This window comes from Pristiophorus japonicus, chromosome 1 (genome assembly GCF_044704955.1).
Source record: "Pristiophorus japonicus isolate sPriJap1 chromosome 1, sPriJap1.hap1, whole genome shotgun sequence".
Taxonomy (NCBI): Eukaryota; Metazoa; Chordata; class Chondrichthyes; family Pristiophoridae; genus Pristiophorus; species Pristiophorus japonicus.
In genome coordinates, this window is record NC_091977.1 from 446,350,998 (window position 1) to 446,371,881 (window position 20,884).

General features: G+C 42.3%; 1 protein-coding gene across 1 annotated transcript in view; it reads left to right on the forward strand.

Annotated features, from left to right (window-relative positions):
- The window catches only part of smchd1 (structural maintenance of chromosomes flexible hinge domain containing 1), a 302,280-nt gene extending 281,861 nt beyond the window's left edge, over window positions 1-20,419 (forward strand). The window contains exons 42-48 of the mRNA XM_070893027.1: window positions 3,357-3,547; window positions 4,434-4,543; window positions 6,028-6,098; window positions 6,333-6,504; window positions 15,531-15,689; window positions 19,646-19,763; window positions 19,909-20,419. Of these exons, the coding sequence (XP_070749128.1) occupies window positions 3,357-3,547; window positions 4,434-4,543; window positions 6,028-6,098; window positions 6,333-6,504; window positions 15,531-15,689; window positions 19,646-19,763; window positions 19,909-20,014 (927 nt within the window). The 3' untranslated portion in view covers window positions 20,015-20,419. The remainder of the gene's footprint in view (window positions 1-3,356; window positions 3,548-4,433; window positions 4,544-6,027; window positions 6,099-6,332; window positions 6,505-15,530; window positions 15,690-19,645; window positions 19,764-19,908) is intronic.
- The last annotated feature ends 465 nt before the right edge of the window (window positions 20,420-20,884 follow it).

Below are 20,884 nucleotides of genomic sequence, written 5' to 3' on the forward strand. Positions count from 1 at the left end.
ATCCACCTTGTCAAGCTCTCTCATAATCTTATACGTTTCGATAAGAATCACCCCTCATTCTTCTGAATTCCAATGAGTAGAGGCCCATCCTACTCAACCTTTCCTCATAATGGGCAATGGCAGACATTTAGAGACCGCATGGATGAATTACAACAATTGTACATTCCTGTCTGGCGTAAAAATAAAAAAGGGAAGGTGGCTCAACCGTGGCTATCTAGGGAAATCAGCGATAGTATTAAAGCCAAGGAAATGGCATACAAATTGGCCAGAAATAGCAGCGAACCTGGGGACTGGGAGAAATTTAGAACTCAGCAGAGGAGTACAAAGGGTTTGATTAGGGCAGGGAAAATGGAGTACGAGAAGAAGCTTGCAGGGAACATTAAGGCGGATTGCAAAAGTTTCTATAGGTATGTAAAGAGAAAAAGGTTAGTAAAGACAAACATAGGTCCCCTGCAGTCAGAATCAGGGGAAGTCATAACGGGGAACAAAGAAATGGCAGACCAATTGAACAAGTACTTTGGTTCAGTATTCACTAAGGAGGACACAAACAACCTTCCGGATATAAAAGTGGTCAGAGGGTCTATTAAGGAGGAGGAACTGAGGGAAATCTTTATTAGTCGGGAAATTGTGTTGGGGAAATTGATGGGATTGAAGGCCGATAAATCCCCAGGGCCTGATGGACTGCATCCCAGAGTACTTAAGGAGGTGGCCTTGGAAATAGCGGATGCATTGACAGTCATTTTCCAACATTCCATTGACTCTGGATCAGTTCCTATCAAGTGGAGGGTAGCCAATGTAACCCCACTTTTTAAAAAAGGAGGGAGAGAGAAAGCAGGGAATTATAGACCGGTCAGCCTGACCTCAGTAGTGGGTAAAATGATGGAATCAATTATTAAGGATGTCATAGCAGCGCATTTAGAAAATGGTGACATGATAGGTCCAAGTCAGCATGGATTTGTGAAAGGGAGATCATGCTTGACAAATCTTCTGGAATTTTTTGAGGATGTTTCCAATAAAGTGGACAAAGGAGTACCAGTTGATGTGGTATATTTGGACTTTCAGAAGGCTTTCGACAAGGTCCCACACAGGAGATTAATGTGCAAAGTTAAAGCACATGGGATTGGGGGTAGTGTGCTGACGTGGATTGAGAACTGGTTGTCAGACAGGAAGCAAAGAGTAGGAGTAAATGGTTACTTTTCGGAATGGCAGGCAGTGACTAGTGGGGTACCGCAGGGTTCTGTGCTGGGGCCCCAGCTGTTTACATTGTACATTAATGATTTAGACGAGGGGATTAAATGTAGTATCTCCAAATTTGCGGATGACACTAAGTTGGGTGGCAGTGTGAGCTGCGAGGAGGATGCTATGAGGCTACAGAGTGACTTGGATAGGTTAGGTGAGTGGGCAAATGCGTGGCAGATGAAGTATAATGTGGATAAATGTGAGGTTATCCACTTTGGTGGTAAAAACAGAGAGACAGACTATTATCTGAATGGTGACAGATTAGGAAAAGGGAAGGTGCAACGAGACCTGGGTGTCATGGTACATCAGTCATTGAAGGTTGGCATGCAGGTACAGCAGGCGGTTAAGAAAGCAAATGGCATGTTGGCCTTCATAGCGAGGGGATTTGAGTACAGGGGGAGGGAGGTGTTGCTACAGTTGTACAGGGCCTTGGTGAGGCCACACCTGGAGTATTGTGTACAGTTTTGGTCCCCTAACTTGAGGAAGGACATTCTTGCTATTGAGGGAGTGCAGCGAAGGTTCACCAGACTGATTCCCGGGATGGCGGGACTGACATATCAAGAAAGACTGGATCAACTGGGCTTGTATTCACTGGAGTTCAGAAGAGTGAGAGGGGACCTCATAGAAACATTTAAAATTCTGACGGGTTTGGACAGGTTGGATGCAGGAAGAATGTTCCCAATGTTGGGGAAGTCCAGAACCAGGGGTCACAGTCTAAGGATAAGGGGTAAGCCATTTAGGACCGAGATAAGGAGAAACTTCTTCACCCAGAGAGTGGTGAACCTGTGGAATTCTCTACCACAGAAAGTAGTTGAGGCCAATTCACTAAATATATTCAAAAGGGAGTTAGATGAAGTCCTTACTACTCGGGGGATCAAGGGGTATGGCGTGAAAGCAGGAAGTGGGTACTGAAGTTTCATGTTCAGCCATGAACTCATTGAATGGCGGTGCAGGCTAGAAGGGCTGAATGGCCTGCTCCTGCACTATTTTCTATGTTTCTATAAGTCAATCCCCTCATCCCTGGAATCAACCTAGTGAACCTTCTCTGAACTGCCTCCAAAGCAAGTATATCCTTTCGTAAATATGGAAACCAAAACTGCGCGCAGTATTCCAGGTGTGGCCTCACCAATACCTTATATAGCTGTAGCAAGACTTCCTTGCTTTTATGCTCCCAGCTCCTTTGCAATAAAGGCCAAGATACCCTTGGCCTTCCTGATCACTTGCTGTACCTGCATACTATCCTTTTGCGTTTCATGCACCAGTACCCCCAGGTCCTGCTGTACTGCAGCACTTTGCAATCTTTCTCCATTTAAATAATAACTTGCTCTTTGATTTTTTTTCTGCCAAAGTGCATGACCTCACACTTTCCAACATTATACTCCATCTGCCAAATTTTTGCCCACTCACTTAGCCTGTCTATATCCTTTTGCAGATTTTTTGTGTCCTCCTCAAACATTGCTTTTCCTCCCATCTTTGTATCGTCAGCAAACTTGGCTACGTTACACTCAGTCCCTTCTTCCAAGTCGTTAATATAGATTGTAAATAGTTGGGGTCCCAGCACTGATCCCTGTGGCACCCCACTAGTTACTGGTTGCCAATCAGAGAATGAACCATTTATCCCGACACTCTGTTTTCTGTTAGCCAATCCTCTATCCATGCTAATATATTACCCCCAACCCCGTGAACTTTTATCTTGTGCAGTCACCTTTTATGTGGCACCTTGTCAAATGCCTTCTGGAAATCCAAAGATAGACCCAATTTTGTTTCTTGCCAGTTCGTTATGTTATTTGAAAGTCATTGGACTACTTGACTTCAACATATGAGGTTGAGCCCAGCCTAGAAGGATAGAATGAAAATCAGTATTCTCTTTCAATCAAGAGGGCAAAGAGAATAATTTGGGGTACATGTGTGACACTTTGCTGTTCTGGCTCTTCTTGTTTGTTCTCTCATGCTCACCCTTTCCCAACACAGCACACATTTTTCAAGAATATATTGCCTTTTTTATTGCCGTATGGCTTTTCTTCCGTTATTCAGAAATATTGTGGTATTTTCATTTTGTTTCTGTTTTGTGATGCAGAAAATTCCTCAACCCAAAACCAATGTTTGATTAATTGCAGATTGCACACTTGGCAATGATAGAGGATGATGAGGTGGCCAAGGTTATCTCTTGGCATATGGCGAGTGACATGGACTGTGTGGTTACTCTCACCACTGATGCTGCTCGACGTATCTTCGATGAAAGTCAGGGGCGCCAGCAAGTACTGCCGCTCGATTCCATATATAGAAAAAATCTTCCTGATTCTAACAGGTAAATCAATAATTGAAATTTCTGCCCTTCATTAGACTTCACTTACATAGTGAAAAGACACTTACTAGAAAATGCTGTAAAATGCTAACAAACTAAAAACAAGCCAGAGTGTAATTCCAAAAATGTTTGTTGACTAACTGGATTTTAGAATAAATGCTAGGATTGATACTGCTATTAGAAGTTTTCAGGTTAGATTCTAACATTGGATTTAATGCTATTTCTTAAAATTCAAGTACTGATACTTGGTGCTCTAGCAATACTATCTTTGTCCTTATGAAAATTAAGTTATTTTTATTTGGATTTGGCTTATTGTCTGTTCCTTTTAGAACCAATCACAGACATGATGAGCTTTGAAATATAGCTGCAGCCTGAATATTGTACCAAGCTGTATCAGTATAAAAGTTTAAAATCTCATTACATTGTCTGCAAAGCTTGAGGGGGAGTGAATCTACTTTTGAACAAACACAAACTGTATGACGACTTCAATTATGGGGTAAAAGCTAGCTTACCAGAGTAGGGTCCCACAAGAAGCAGTGTTAAGTTCACTGTTGTTCAGAATTTATATTAACGATTTAGACTTTGAAATCAAAAACACAATTTCTAATTTTGCTGATGGTGGGGATAGTTAACACTGAGGAGGACTGCAACAAATTACAAGATGACATTAATAAACTTGCAGGATGTGCATATAATTGTCAAATGAATTTCAACACAGATAAGTGTGAGGTAGTACATTTTGGTAAGAAGTGAGAAGAAATACAAAAAGGAAAACACTGCATGTGTTGAGGTTATTTTGCATTATTTTTGAAAATTACCATTGTTGAATGTTTTATAAATTTGGTTCTTAATAGATCTATTCAGAATGAATGCCTGTTTTAAATTGTAGGCCTTTACCTCACATGCGAAATGGAAAATGTAATTTCAAGCCTGAGGGAAATCCTATATTTGGCCGGGATCTACTTATTTTTTCAGAAAATGTGGAACAATGTCGAACAGGTAAAGTGCATATATCCTATCTACGTTTAGCTATCAGTATGAGGTGACTATAATTGTTCACTTTATAAATTACTGTTAGTCATCCATTGTAACATTTTGTAGATTTTATTTTTCTGAAAAGTGGGTCACTTTCGTTGAAGTATTTTCTATCAATCTCCTTTCATGTATTGCACATCCACAAGTAAGAGGATAGATGACCTATTCCCAGGCATGTTAAAGTGCTGTTCAGTAGAGGCTCATTCCTGTGAGGAAACGCTGGCCTTTTATCACTTCACCTGAGATTGGAAGCTTTACGTCGGGTTGTGCAAGCAGGAACGTGTGTCCTGCTGCGTTAGCATGCTAATCCAGTCTGGCTATCTAGTGTAATGGGAAAAGGGAATGGATCTTGTCAGCCTTGCTCACTGGTAGCACTCTCGGCCCTGAGTCATGGGTTCAATTCCCACTCCAGAGATTCGAGCACATATTTAGGCCGAGACTCGCGGTGCCTAATTACTAAACCAACTATTAGTAGCAAAAACAAACTTGTGTTTTGGGGCTATAACTGTGACCAGCACAAGACTACTCCGCCTTTAGCCAATCTGCAACATACAGGAACTAATTTGAACCCATGACTCAGGGACGAGAGTGCTAACAGTGAGCAAGGCTGACGAGATCCATTCCCTTTTCCCATTACACTAGACTGTCTTTGTTATTACAGTGGGCCCAGAAGAAATGAGAGCCCAGGGGAAGCAGAGGCCAGCCCACACTGCGATCTATGGACAATAGCACAAGGTCCGTACAGCAGAGCTTGGTCTCCAGTCGTCTTGGTTAACCCTTGCCACTGGATCAAGACCTAGCTCTGTCAAGCTGGTGTGCAAAGGCCACCCCACGTTAAAAGAATCCATACACAGGCATCTTCCACCCTTCAATATGCAGTTCGGGGCCTAGAATGTCTGGTCCCTCATTGAAACACCTGTGAACTTATCCTTTTTTGGTGTAGAAGCGGGTCTTCCTCGATATGAGGGACTGCCTAATACTATATTATAATGAACTACATTTTATCAAATGTTGGTGAACTGTCTGAAAATTGAGAGTTGACAATTTTGGCTTTCATTCAAGATGCTGGTGTTTGTGTGATGGCATTCTTCTTGGGCAGTCCCTTGGAGTCGAGGATGACTTAATGTGATGGCATTATGTTTAAACAAGAAGCTTATTTTGTTAACTGCTTTCATTTCCTTGGGAAGGCTGCTATGCAGGATGTTGGTCAAGCTTTACTGAGACTTTATCATAGACACAAATTTATGAAAATTGTTATAAATAACATGTTGCTTAATAAATTAATATTGGTGATTATGCTATTGGAAAACCTAACATTACAGTTACACTTGTAAATTTGTTGAATACGATTTTATAGTGTGTAAACCAGTGTGATGACCATTTTTAGTTGTAAGTAATTATGGTGTCTGCACAAGGGCATTCTCTTAGAATTAGAATTTGTTTTTCAGTGTTTGGAATGCTTCTCGGAGATACAATTATTCTGGACGACTTAAATGCTGCCAATCAGTATAGAAAAGAGGTATGTTCTGGGTTTTCAATCACTCCCTGTGTATGCATAGTTGAGATGTAGTTATGCAATAGTATTTCATAATATTTGGGACGTTGTGAAATAAAACTGTTAATTGTTTTGCTTAAAATTATGTTAAGATGCATGAATAATTCCGAATGAAATTCGTTGTCAATGCTGTGCTACTTTTTTTAATGAGCTCTGACTCGGGAATTTGAAACATCACTCTAATACAACCTTATTTAGGTTGTGAAAATCACCCACTGTCCTACATTGCTGACGAGAGATGGGGACAGAATCCGAAGCAATGGAAAGTTTGGAGGCCTTCAAAACAAGGCACCACAACTGGACAAACTTCGAGGAATGGTTTTTGGAGCACCTCTACCAAAGGTTTACCATGCACTGAATTCTCAGATTGGTATGTTTAACATTGAGAATTTTTAATGCAGAGTAAATAAATCTAGATTTAGATTGGAGTAATAATGTGTGAAAAAAACTGTTATCGTTAGTTATTTTATTTATTCTTTGGGTGTGCACACCACTGTCAAAGCTGCATTAATTGCCCATCGCTAGTTGTCCTGTGAAAGTGGTGATGGGCCTTCTCCTTGAACTGCAACTATCCTTGTGCTGATGGTGCTCCCAAGATAGTGTTAGGTAGGGAATTCCGGTATTCTGACCCAGCAACAATGCATCAATGATATATGTGCAAGTCAGGGTGGCCTGTAACTTGGAGGTGCTGGGAGTTTCCACGATCTTTCTGCTCTTTTGCTTCTTGGCTTTAGATGTCGGGGTTGGAAAATTCTGCGAAAGTAAGCTTGTTGAGCTGCCGCAGTGCATTGTGTAGATATTACATAATGCAGCCACAGTGAGGGTGATATTGAGTCCAGTGGCAGAGTTCCTAATCAAATATTCCTTCGTGCTATTGACTTGAGGCTTGTAGATGGTAGTGAAGCTTTGAGGAGTTAGAAGGTGAGCCACGGATCACAGCTTCTGATCGGAGCTTCTGATAGACTGGTTCAGTTGTGTTTCTGGTCAATGGTAAGAAAGAAAGAAAATAAATCACTGGTTAAACCTCAGCTAGAGTACTGTGTCCAATTCTGTGCAGCACACTTTAGGAAGGATGTCAAGGCCTTTGAGAGGGTGCAGAGGAGATTTATTATGAGGGATACCAGGGAACAGCAACTTCAGTTATGTGGAGAGGCTAGAGAAGCTAGGATTGTTCTCATTGGAGCAAAAAGTTTATGGGGAGATTTAATGGAAGTGTTCAAAGTTATGATGGGTTTTGATGAAACAGAAAATAGGTACAGAATTAAGCCATTCGGCCCTTCGAGCCTGCACCACCATTCAATAAGATCATGGCTGATCATTCATCTCAGTACCCCTTTCCTGATTTCTCTCCATAACCCTTGATCCCTTTAGCTGTAAGGGCCATATCTAACTCCCTCTTGAATATATCGAATGAACTGGCATCAACCACTCTCTGCGGTAGGGAATTCCACAGGTTAACAACTCTGAGTGAAGAAGTTTCTCCTCATCTCAGTCCTAAATGGCTTACCCCTTATCCTTAGACTATGTCCCCTGGTTCTGGACTTCCTCAACATCGGGAACATTCTTCCTGCATCTAACAGTCCCATCAGAATTTTATATGTTTCTATGAGATCCCCTCTCATCCTTCTAAACTCCAGTGAATACAGGGCCAGTCGATCCAGTCTCTCCTCATATGTCAGTCCTGCCATCCGGGAATCAGTCTGGTGAACCTTTGCTGCACTCCCTCAATAGCAAGAACGTCCTTCCTCAGATTAGGAGATCAAAACTGAACATAATATTCGAGGTGCGACCTCACTAAGGCCCTGTACAACTGCAGTAAGGCCTCCCTGCTCCTATACTCAAATCCCCTAGCTATGAAGGCTAACGTACCATTTGCTGCCTTCACCGCCTGCTGAACCTGCATGCCAACTTTCAATGACTGATGTACCATGAGACCCAGGTCTCGCTGCACCTCCCCTTTTCCTAATCTGCCGCCATTCAGATAATATTCTGCCTTCGTGCTTTTGCCCCCAAAGTGAATAATCTCAAATTTATCCACATTATACTGCATCTGTCACGCGTTTTCCCACTCACCTAACCTGGCCAAGTCACCCTGCAGCCTTTTAGCGTCCTCACAGCTCACACTGCCACCCAGCTTAGTGTCATCTGCAAACTTGGAGATATTACACTCAATTCCCTCATCCAAATCATTAATGTTTATTGTAAGTAGCTGGGGTCCCAGCACTGATCCCTGCGGTACCCCACTAGTCATTGCCTGCCATTCTGAAAAGGACCCGTTTATCCCAACTCTCTGCTTCCTGTCTGCCAACCAGTTCTCTATTCAAGTCAGTACATTACCCCCAATACCATGTGCTTTAATTTTGCACACCAATCTCTTGTGTGGGACCTTGTCAAAAGCCTTTTGAAAGTCCAAATACACCACATCCACTGATTCTCCCTTGTCCATTCTACCAGTTACATCCTCAAAAAATTCAAGAAGATTTGTCAAGCATGATTTTCCCTTCATAAATCCATGCTGACTTGGACTGATTCCAACACTTGCCCCATTACTGAGGTCAGGCTAACCGGTCTATAATTACCTGTTTTCTCTCCCTCCTTATTTAAAAAGTGGTGTTACATTAGCTACCCTCCAGTCCATAGGAACCGATCCAGAGTCGATAGACTGTTGGAAAATGATCACCAATGCATCCACTATTTCTAGTGCTACCTCCTTAAGTACTCTGGGATGCAGACTATCAGACCCTGGGGATTTATCGGCCTTCAATCCCATCAATTTCCCGCCTAATAAGGATTTCCTTTAGTTCCTCCTTCTCACTAGACCCTCGGTCATCTAGTATTTCTGAAAGGTTATTCGTGTCTTCTTTCGTGAAGACAGAACCAAAGTATTTGTTTAACTGGTCCACCATTTCTTTGTTCCCCATTATAAATTCACCTGAATCTGACTGCAAGGGACCTATGTTTGTTTTCACTAATCTTTTTCTCTTCACATATCTATAGAAGCTTTTGCAGTCAGTTTTTATGTTCCCAGCAAGCTTCCTCTCATACTCTATTTTCCCCCTCCTAATTAAACCCTTTGTCCTCCTCTGCTGTATTACAAAATTCTCCCAGTCCTAAGGTTTGCTGCTTTTTCTGGCCAATGTATATGCCTTTTCCTTGGATTTAACACTATCCTTAATTTCCCTTGTTAGCCACGGTTGAGCCACCTTTCCCGTTTTATTTTTACTCCAGACAGGGATGTACAATTGCTGAAATTCATCCATGTGATCTTTAAATGTTTGCCATTGCCTATACACTGTCAACCCTTCAAGTATCATTCGACAGTCTATTCTAGCTAAATTCACATCTCATACTATTGAAGTTACCTTTCCTTAAGTTCAGGACCCTAGTCTCTGAATTAACTGTGTCATTCTCCATCTTAATAAAGAATTCTACCATATTATGGTCACTCTTCCCCAAGGGGCCTCGCACAACAAGATTGTTAATTAGTCCTTTCTTATTACACATCACCCAGTCTAGGATGGCCAGCCCTCTAGTTGGTTCCTCGACATATTGGACTAGAAAACCATCCCTAACACATTCCAGGAAATCCAGTTTGGTTAGCCCAATCAATATGTCGATTAAAGTCGCCCATGATAACTGCTGTACCTTTATTGCACGCATCCCTAATTTCTTGTTTGATGCTGTCCCCATCCTCACTACTACTGTTTGGTGGTCTGTACACAACTCCCACTAGCGTTTTCTGCCCTTTGGTATTCCGTAGCTTCACCCATACCAATTCCACATCATCCAAGCTAATGTCTTTCTTCACTATTGCGTTAATTTCCTCTTTAACCAGCAATGCCACCTCACCTCCTTTTCCTTTCTGTCTATCCTTCCTAAATGTTGAATACCCCTAGATGTTGAGTTCCCAGCCTTGGTCACCCTGGAGCCATGTCTCCGTGATGCCAATTACATCATATCTGTTAATTGCTATCTGCACAGTTAATTTGTCCACCTTATTCTGAATACTCCTCGCATTGAGGCACAGAGCCTTCAGGCTTATCTTTTTAACACACTTTGCCCCTTTTAGAATTTAGCTCTAATGTGGCCCTTTTTGCTTTTTGCCTTAAGTTTCTCTGCCCTCCACTTCTACTTTTCTTCTTTCTATCTTTTGCTTCTGCCCCCATTCTACTTCTCTCTGTATCCCTGCATAGGTTTCCATCTCCTTGCCATATTAATTTCACCCCTCCTCAACAGCACTAGCAAACACTCCCCCTATGACACTGGTTCCGGGTGCAGACCGTCCGGTTTGAACTGGTCCCACCTCCCCCAGAACCGGTTCCAATGTCCCAGGAATTTGAATCCCTCCCCTCTGCACCACTCCTCAAGTCATGTATTCATCTGAGCTATCCTGCAATTCCTACTCTGACTAGCACGTAGCACTGGTAGCAATCCTGAGATGACTACTTTTGAGGTCCTACTTTTTAATTTAGCTCCTAACTCCCTAAATTCGTCTTGTAGGACCTCATCCCGTTTTTTACCTCTATCATTGGTACCTATATGCACCACGACAACTGGCTGTTCACCTTCCCTCTTCAAAATGTCCTGCACCCGCTCCGAGACATCCTTGACCCTTGCACCAGGGAGGCAACATACCATCCTGGAGTCTCGGTTGCGACCGCAGAAACGTCTATCTATTCGCCTGACAATAGAATCCCCTACCACTATAGTTCTCCCACTCTTTTTCCTGCCCTCCTGTGCAGCAAAGCCACCCACGGTGCCATGAAGCAAATAAGGAGAAACTGTTTCCACTGGCATGAGGGTTGGTAACCAGAGGACACAGATTTAAGGTAATTGGCAAAAGGGCCAATGGGGAGATGAGAATTCTTTTTACTCACTGAGTTATGATCTGGATTGCATTGCTTGAAAAGGGTAGTCCTCATCATAGGCAGTCCCTCGGAATCGAGGAAGACTTGCTTCCACTCTAAAAATGAGTCCTTAGGTGGCTGAACAGTCCAATACGAGAACCACAGTCCCTGTCACAGGTGGGACAGATGGTTGTTGAGGGAAAGGGTGGGTGGGATTGGTTTGCCGCACGCTTTTTCTGCTGTCTGCGCTTGATTTCTGCATGCTCTCGGCGACGAGACTCAAGGTGCACAGCGCCCTCCCGGATGCACTTCCTCCACTTAAGGCGGTCTTTGGCCAGGGACTCCCAGGTGTCAGTGGGGATGTTGCACTTTATCAGGGAGACTTTGAGGGTGTCCTTCTAACGGTTCCTCTGCCCACCTTTGGCTCGTTTGCCGTGAAGGAGTTCCGAGTAGAGCACTTGCTTTGGGAGTCTCTTGTCTGGCATGCGAACCATGTGGCCTGCCCAGCGGAGCTGATCAAGTGTGGTCACTGCTTCATTGCTGGGGATGTTGGCCTGGTTGAGGACGCTAACGTTGGTGCGTCTGTCCTCCCAGGGGATTTGCAGGATCTTGCAGAGACATCGTTGGTGGTATTTCTCCAGCGACTTGAGGTGTCTACTGTACATGGTCCATGTCTCTGAGCCATACAGTAGAGCGGGTATTACTACAGCCCTGTAGACCATGAGCTTGGTGGCAGATTTGAGGGCCTGGTCTTCAAACACTCTTTTCCTCAGACGGCCAAAGGCTGCACTGGCGCACTGAAGGCAGTGTTGAATCTCGTCGTCAATTTCTGCTCTTGTTGATAAGAGGCTCCCGAGGTATGGGAAATGGGCCGCGCCGTGGATCTTGATGACTGGGAGGCAGTGCTGTGCGGCGGGTACAGGTTCGTGTCTTACAGATGTTTCTCGTAAGGCCCATGCTTTCGTACGCCTCAGTAAATACATTGATTATAACTTGGAGTTCAACCTCTGTACGCAGGCGTCGTCCGCGTACTATAGCTTGACGACAGAGGTTGGGGTGATCTTGGACGTAGCCTGGAGACTGACCAAGGTTGTACAGGTTCCCACTGGTTCTGTAGTTCTGTAGGGGAGCTTGTTGACTGAGGTGGAGCATGGCAGCGAGGAAGAGTGAGAAGAGGGTTGGGGCGATGACGCAGGCCTGCATATCGTCGTGGAGTAGGCGGGGGATGGTGCCGAACTTTTGGGGGTATTCGAAACGGAGGAGGACACTCCATAGACCCTCGCAGTTGACAGTGTCAAAGGCCTTTGTAAGGCTGAAGAAGGCCATATATAAGGGCTGGTGCTATTCCCTGCATTTTTCCTGCAGCTGTCGCGCTGTAAAAATCATGTCCGTTTTGCCCCGTAGGGGACGAAATCGGCAGTGAGACTCCAGGAGGAGCTCCTCAGCCACAGGGAGAAGACGGTTGAGGAGAACTCTACCATCGACTTTCCCAGTGGCTGATAACTGGGAGACTCCTCTAGTTGCCGCAATCGGACTTGTCCCCTTTTTTTAAAGATGGTCATGATCACTGCATCTCTGAGATTTCCCGGCATGTTCTCCTCCCTCCAGATGAGAGAGATGAGATCATGTATTTGCGCCAACAGTGCCCCTCCGCCATAATTCAGTGCCTCAGCGGGGATTCCATCCCCTCCCGTAGCCTTGTTGTTATTAAGCTGTCTTATGGCTTTTTCTACCTCGTGCAATGCTGGGGTTTTACTGAGGTGGTGGCAGGTAGCATGCTGCGAAATGGAGTCGAGAACACTCGAATCAAAGGGAGAGTCTCGAAGGCACAGTGGAAGCAGATTGAATAGTAACTTTCAAAGGGGAATTGAATATATACTTGAAAAAAGGAAACGTTTGCAGGAAAGAGCAGAGGAGTAGGGCTATCAAAGAGCTGGCACAGGCACAATGGACTGAATGGCCTCCTGTGCTCTGATTCTAAAGTAAGACTTGCATTTATATAGCGCTTTCACAACCTCATGAAGTCCCAAAGCACTTTACAGCCAATTAAGTAGTCATTGTTATAATTACCGCAGCAGCCAAATTGCTCACAGCAAGGTTCCATAAACAGCAATGTGGTGATGACCTGTTTTAGTGATGATTTTTAAGGAATAAATAGTCGCCAGGCTGGAGGACTCCTTTGTTCTTCTTTGAAATAGTGTCATACGATCTTTCACAGAGGGCTGATCAGTTTAACGTATCATCTGAAAAATGGCACCTCCAACAGTGCAGAACTCCCTCAGTACTGTACTAGAATGCCAGCCTAGATTTTGTGCTCAAGTCTCAAGTGGGACTTGAACCGCAACCCTCTGACTCAGATAAGAGTAGTGCTACCACTGAGACATGGCTGACATCTCAATAGTGACCCTCAGTATTAATGGTAGAGCATGTGATGAAGCTGGTGCTTATGGCGGTCAGGGGGAGGTGATTGGGCCATGAAGGAGATAATCATTGTCTCACACTTGAGTGGCACGTGTTTTCTGCCACTTGGTAGCCCAACCTTGAATATTGTTCAAGTCAATGCTCCCTCTAATGTTTTATGCACACGGCCCCTTTACATTTGTTGCACCATATCTTTACCAGTGACAACAGCTGGTGAGAGGCCTGTGCACGACCCCTGGATCAGCCGCACATATGTCCAGGTCCTACTATAGACTGGGATGTGCAGCTTCATTATTAATTGAGTTGTGAATAGAGCTGAACAATGGAGAAATATCAGCAAATAGCTCCGCTCCTGACCTTATGCAGGGAAAGCCATTGATGAAGCAGCTGAAGATGATTGAGCCAAGGATGCTTCCCTGTAACTCCTGCAGCAGTGTTCTGGGCCCTCGACAACAACACCCATCTTTCCTTTATTCCAGATATCACTCCAGCCATTGGTAGTTTTTTCCTTGAATCCCAATCATCTCAGTTTTGCTAGTGCTTCTTGGTGCCATATTTGGTCAAGTGCTGCCTTGATATCACGGTTGTGACTGGGTCGAGAGCCAAGTTGTAGTTGATGAGTAGATATGTATTTACTGTATTATTTTTGGCTCCTTACATTACTTTGCTGAATATTAAGATGCCAAAAGGGTGTTAATTGGCCACGTTACATTGCTGCTGCTTTTTGAGGATACGACATACCTGGGCAATGTACCACATTAATTAGTCTGTCAGTTTTGAGCAAACTCTTAGAATCAATATAATTCAAGATCAAATAAGTGAGCATTTAGAGATGAATAATCAAGGACCTGTAAAAGGCAAGTTATGTTTGATAGAGTTTTTCAAAGAAATAGCTGACTCTATTAATAGAAGCAATATAGTAGATATAGTGCACATTTGGATTTTCTGGCATTCGATAAGATATCTCACATGAGGCTTGTTATAACTATTCAGGCTATGTGGCATTAAAGGAAATGTATTAAAATCTGTCTGTTCTCACATTTTTTTTAATTACTTTATCACCACTCTGGATGATGCTGCTAACAGAACAGGCTTGTTACATCATAATCTTGGCTAATTATACAGTCCCACCAACCCCTAACCCAAGGGTGCTGAAGACAAGCGACCTTATCACCACTCTGGGTGATGCCTGCTAACAGAATAGTTTGCGGATCAAATCTGTCACCTTCCTGACCTCTGGTTTACCTAGTCACTGTATAAACTCACTGTGCTACTGGGAAGCCTATTTGTGTGTATTTTCATAAACCTAAAATATTACCTTTTCCATCTCTTAGATCTGTTTCAGATGAAAGCATCTTTCTTTTGTTATCTAAGAAAAATGCTTCTGTTTCAAACAGTATATAGGTTAACTTTCCAAATTTGTTCTTCTGGTGCAGAATTTCAGCAATCTTAGAGCCAGAAATCTTGGGGGCGCCCACTAGCAGGGCAAATTCAAGCTACCCCTTGTGACTATACTTTTATGCTGGAATGTCGGTTCACTGAAAAATATATAAACAGGACAAAGAAAAACAATAATTCTTTTATAAGTTGCAGTCACTAATATTTCAAATAATTTATTTCAGTTAACACATTTGAATAAAGTGATTATTTTTCATGACTGGCATCACTTATTATTAAAAAACAGAATTTCTTGTTTTATTAATAGGTGATTTTCACCCCTTAAGTCCCCCTAAAGGAGATTCACTCCCTGGTTCATTTGCATGCTAATCAACAAAAATTTCTCTGTATAGAAGAGGCAAGCGGCCTGTTTCCAGAGATTTGCCAGTGCCACTATCTGCCTACTTAAAGGTGTGTGAGACTGGCCTGTGTTAACTGGTCCTCTATGTTTTGTTGGTTTCTGTAAGGAAATGCTTTAGTGGTTCCTGATGTCCAGCTGTGATCAAAAACTCAGCACATGGGAAATTGTGAGTATAAGACACTAATGCTCAACACCCTTTCACAGTACAGGTAGTTTGCAGATTGACTTACTTTAACAGAAGAAATGTAGCAGTTCTTTATTTATATGTTTCTTTGTATGCTGCATGTTTCCAGCACGTGTTGATTTTCAGCTGTTTTGTTTCTCTTGTAGATCTTATCCAGCAGTATCGCTCTGCTCTGATCAAGCTTACTAATGTCAATCAGGAACTGGATCTGCAACTGAAGTATCTCGGTTCACCAGAAATGACCCTAAAACATAAGGAGCTCAATGAACAGGAGAACCAGCTCAAGCAAATAGAAAAGCAACTAGGCAAGTTATCAGTGTCCTAATCATATAATGGGCCAAATTTTCATGGCAAAATAACGACGTGTTTACGAGGCATGCCATTATTAATGCGCAAATTGACCAGCAAGTTCAGAGGAAGAAGAGATGCGCAGTGAGTTGTGACTCTCCAGAACTTGCTGGCCAATTTACTCCACTCTCCAATTTGCCTCGCACAAACTCCATCTCGCCCTTAGCTTCCCTGTTATTTTTTAAGTTGCTGGATTTGTGCATTAATTGCCCATTAAACATGCTGCAGAAAGTTAGGGCGCATAATTAACTCTTAACAGTGATAATTGTTAATACAATGCCAATCAATCTCTCAAGCCCAGAAAGAGAACAATGTAAACTATTGAGTCTCATTACTGTATGTAATAAATTATTTTTTTTTAAATGTACACCATCCTACACTTTAATCTATTTTCCCAGTCCACTTTAGCCAACTCTGCTCTCATACCTTTGTAGTCTCCTTTATTTAAGTTTAGTACGCTGGTTTGAGATCCAACTTTCCCATCTAAATTTGAAATTCAACCATGCTATGATCACTCATTCCAAGGGAATCCTTTACTAGGAGATTGTTTATTAATCCTATCTCATTACACAGGACCAGATCTAAGATAGCCTGCCCCCTGGTTGGTTCCGTTACATACTGCTCAAGGAACCCGTCCCTTATGAACTCAATGAGCTCTTCCTCAAGGCTACCCTGACCAATCAATATGGAGGTTAAAATCACCAATGATTATTGCTGTTCCCTTATACAAACCCCCACTATTTCTTGGATGATACTCCGACTTAGAGTTTCCACTGTTAGGGGGCCTATAGACTGCGGCCACCAGTGACTTTTTCCCCTTATTATTTCTTATCTCCACCCAAACTGTTTCAACATCCTGATTATTTGAGCCAATATCGTTTCTCACTATTACATTGATTCCATCCTTTATCAACAGAGCTACCCCTCCTCCTTTTCCATTCTGTCTGTCCTTCTGAATTGTCAAATACCCCTGAATATTTAGTTCCCAGTCTTGCAACCACGTCTCTGTAATGGCTATCAGATCATACCCATTTGTATCTATTTGTGCCGTTAACTCATCTATTTTGTTACAAATGCTACGTGCATTTAGACAAAAAGCTTTTAAATTTGTTTTTTTTTTACCCTTTTTTCCTGCTTATTCCTCTATCCTTCAAACTCACTTTCTTCTTTTTTGCTTTCTAATTCCAGCTTTACTCCCCTCCTACTGAATCTATTCTGAGGTTCCCATTCCCCTGCCAAGCTCGTTTAAACCCTCCCCAACAGCACTAGCAAACCCCTCCCCCGGTTCTGTTGAGGTGCAACCTGTCCAGCTTGTACAGGTCCCATCTCCCCCAGAAGCGGTCCAATGCCTCGGGAAACTAAAGCCCTCCCTCCTGCATCATCTCTCCAGCCATGTATTCATCTGCTCTATCCTCCTATTTATGTACTCACTAGCTCGTGGCACTGGAGTAATCCGGAGATTACTTTGAGGTACTGCTTTTTAATCTCTTTCCTAGCTCCCTAAACTCTGTCTGCAGGATCTCATCCCTCTTTCTACTTATGTCATTGGTCCTGATATGGACCATGACATCTAGCTGTTCACCCTCTCCCCCCCAGAATGCCCTGCAGCCGCTCTGTGACATCCTTGACCCTGGCACCGGGGAGGCAACATATCATCTTGGAGTCATGTCTACGGCCGCAGAAACGCCTATCTGTTCCGCTGACTATTGAATCCCCTACCACTATAACTCTATTATTCATGTGTGAGCCTTAATGGTGAGCATTAACGGGCTGTTCAACTACAGCGTTATTCACAGATTAACTCTATTGGCCCAGAAATCCCGGTCGACTGCTTCCCGCGGGCGATTGAGGGAAAAAGTTAAAGATGCGCACCTACCTGTTCCTGCTGCGCCCATGCAAATTCCCGGTCCTGAGACCGCCACTGCGCGTCGGAGCATGCGCACGTCTGGGCAGCCAATCCATAATGGGAGCTCCGTAAGTTGGAGTTCCCATTATTATGAATTGTTTTTTACTTTTATAATGTTTTTGTGTATTTTAAAACTCTTATGCCCGTAAAAGTAGGCTATGCGCCTGCTTTTATCAGGCGCAAGAGTTTTCAGGACATCCGCTGGGCAAGATATGGGTAAATACTGGAATCTTGCTCATGAGAATGTCCTGGATGTGGAGATGTGTGCGATTTGTCGAGCTCCAGCTTGACAGATCAGAAAAGCCGGTTTTCAGCGCATGTGCATTGTGCGTTGGAAACCAGCTTTTGCAATGCCTTCCTGGGTCAATTTCTGGGCCAATAGGGGCTAGAAATTCGTCTTTTGGCCACAGTGGTATTTTTTCGGCATTTATAGCCAAAAATATTGCTAATCTCACAGCCATTTTTTAAAGGCCTAAGTTTCGTCACAAAATGTGCCCAGCGGTAAAAATCAGTGTTACAAGAGGATTGACGGTGGAAACCGCGGTCATCGCCAACTTTAGTCCGAGGCCTATTACAGCTGTGAGGGAGACCTTGGGAGGATCAAAAACATTTTTAAAAAGTAGCAAATTAAAAAATCACAAAACATTTACAAGACCCTTAACTAAGTAAGCGCTGCAAAAAAATTAATAAATAAAAACTTTAACTTGCCTTTTTTGCAGGTCTTCATACGTACTGCCGTTTTTGAGGCTGCAACGCAGGCTTTTCTTGGGTATTTTTTTTCACCCAGAATACGAGTGCGACAAATGGCCAATTTAAAGCGATAGCGCTCTTTTTCGTCTTGCACGCCGGCGGTCCGCTTTTCAGCGGTGTTTCAAACCGCCGGCTCAAGACTTCGGCCAGTTTGGCTGCTCACCTTATTCTGCCAAAAACGGGGAAATATCACTGAAAAAACGGACACAAGGCTGGTCAATTTCTAGCCCCTGAAGTTTTATAAAAAGCGGAGCAATGTTTTTCATGTAAGCTTCCCTGATGGCTTGGTGAGTTTATTCAGAGTCCCCTGCAATCAGATCCTCTTGCCAAGTGAGCACTGAACTAGCCTGTACTCTGCTCCCTCTCCAGAGGATGGCAGTAACTATTTTATTTTTTTAATTGTGTACAGTAAAGTATAATGCACTTTTAGGAAAATGCAGATAGAGAAGGAAAATTTTTAAAGAGGATGTGTAAGGAAGAGACACAGAACATCAAGAGATAGAGTAGAAGAAACCAGAGACCATCAAGAGAATTCTGGCAGACATTGAAGCAGATTAGTGAATATAGGAAGAAGAGTTGAGGATTAGTGATTCAGATTGGTTGTGTAGGAATTAAGAGTACATTTTTTACATGATGGTACCTCTTCACCATCTCTCAAAAAATGGTCCAGCGCAGTTCTAATCCAGCTAGTCCAGCCTCCGCTTAATAGATGGACGTTATAGCCTGCCTATCATCAGTCCTGTTGACAGGCAAAAATCACTGCAGCTGTGATAATTTGCTAAACTGTAAATACCATTGCTTTCTATAACTAGTTACTAATTATTCTGTTAATTTATTCTAAAGCACCATATTAAAAATCAGTTTCAGAAGAATGCAAAGTTGTACATTTTTTGTGGTACAAGTTATTTTTGACTATTTGGCTGACTGGTTAAATCTGCCAAACAATGAATAACTAAGTTTGAAATATTTTGGCATACCACCAAAATCGCAATGTTTCAATATGTTTTACGTTGTGTGTAGCTGCTAACAAACAAGAAAATGTTGGAAGAGCATTATGCTTTGTTTATTGAAAAAATATATATAAATCGGAAGGCGCTGCGAATCTGTGGCAATTTTCGTGATGTCCAGTCTGCTTGTGTTCCAGTACAGTACAATGAAACATGTAATGTTCTGGATTACATATTGTAATAGTTGGTATTACTCTTAAGGTGCAACACATATTTGCGATTATGCTGATTATCTTATATCTGTATACAGGTCTGACTCCAACAGGAGGAACCTCTGCCTGCAGTCCTAAAACAATGGTTTTAGATTTGTCTGATGGGCAGACTCCAAGCAAAAGAATGAGAAGAGAGAGTGCAAAGAAAACATATAGGTATGTTATCAAAGCCATTTAAAAAAAACATTTAAATTGTCATCCCATTTACTCACTTTTATTAGGATGATTGAATCATTGCTAGAAACTTTCATTTTTACAAAATGACAGTAGGTAATTAAACTTTCTTCCCCCTTTAAAACAGTACAGAAGAATGGGTTTCAACACCTTTGAGGAAATCACAGCAGCCACCTTCCGGGTCTGGATTAGACACAAATGGAAGTATTTTGTCACGGAAAAGAAAGGCTTAGAACAAATGTAGATGTTTTGGTGATATATTTTCCTCTGAAAAATTCTGTTATTAAACTCATAAGCAAATTATGTTTTACTAAAAGAATTTTCTCAAGCTTCATAAGGGGAAATCTATCTCATTAAATAGATGAGTTGGTGGAAATAGAACAGCAAATATGTATATAGTCTGAAAGAAAATTGAACAATGTATGAATGTTCTACAGAGAGATTTCTATCCAACAGTCGCAAATATATTAAAAAAATGTCTGTTGGTAGATAATGTTCATTTGTAGTTATTTAAATTCAAAAGCTTAATTTTGTACATTCAACTTTGTATTTTTTATTTTTAAAAGCCTTTTTCAAAAGTTTACTGAACTTTGTTTGTCACGGAGCAAGAAATAAAGCCTATATAATTAGTTGTAATTTTCCTTAAGCGTACTCCAAAATGAAATCTTACTTTTTTAACCAAATCGCACACATTTTATGAAACACCAATTTCCTGAAACATTAATTGCTTAAAACAAGTGTCATTGCTTTCCTAATCGTTTTAGGCTGCATTTATTTGCAATACCAGTGGATTGGACCATATTTCTTGGTCCCCTTAGAGGACAAGAAACACTCAAAAGTTTGCAATGTGTAATTTGATCGTGCCTGCTGGAGAATAATTGAAAGTCTCTGCAGTGTGTAATTTGATCCAGTCATTGTCACAGGAAGGCTCCCCGAGTCGAACTGCTCCAGTGCAGCCATGACAGTGGCATCGACCTGTCGACATCCTCCCAATCAAAAGTTGAGTGATGCAACATAAAATGCTGGAAATGTTCAGCAAATCAGGCAGCATCTGTGGAAAGAGAAGCAGAGTCAACATTTCAAGCCGATAACCTTTCATAGAA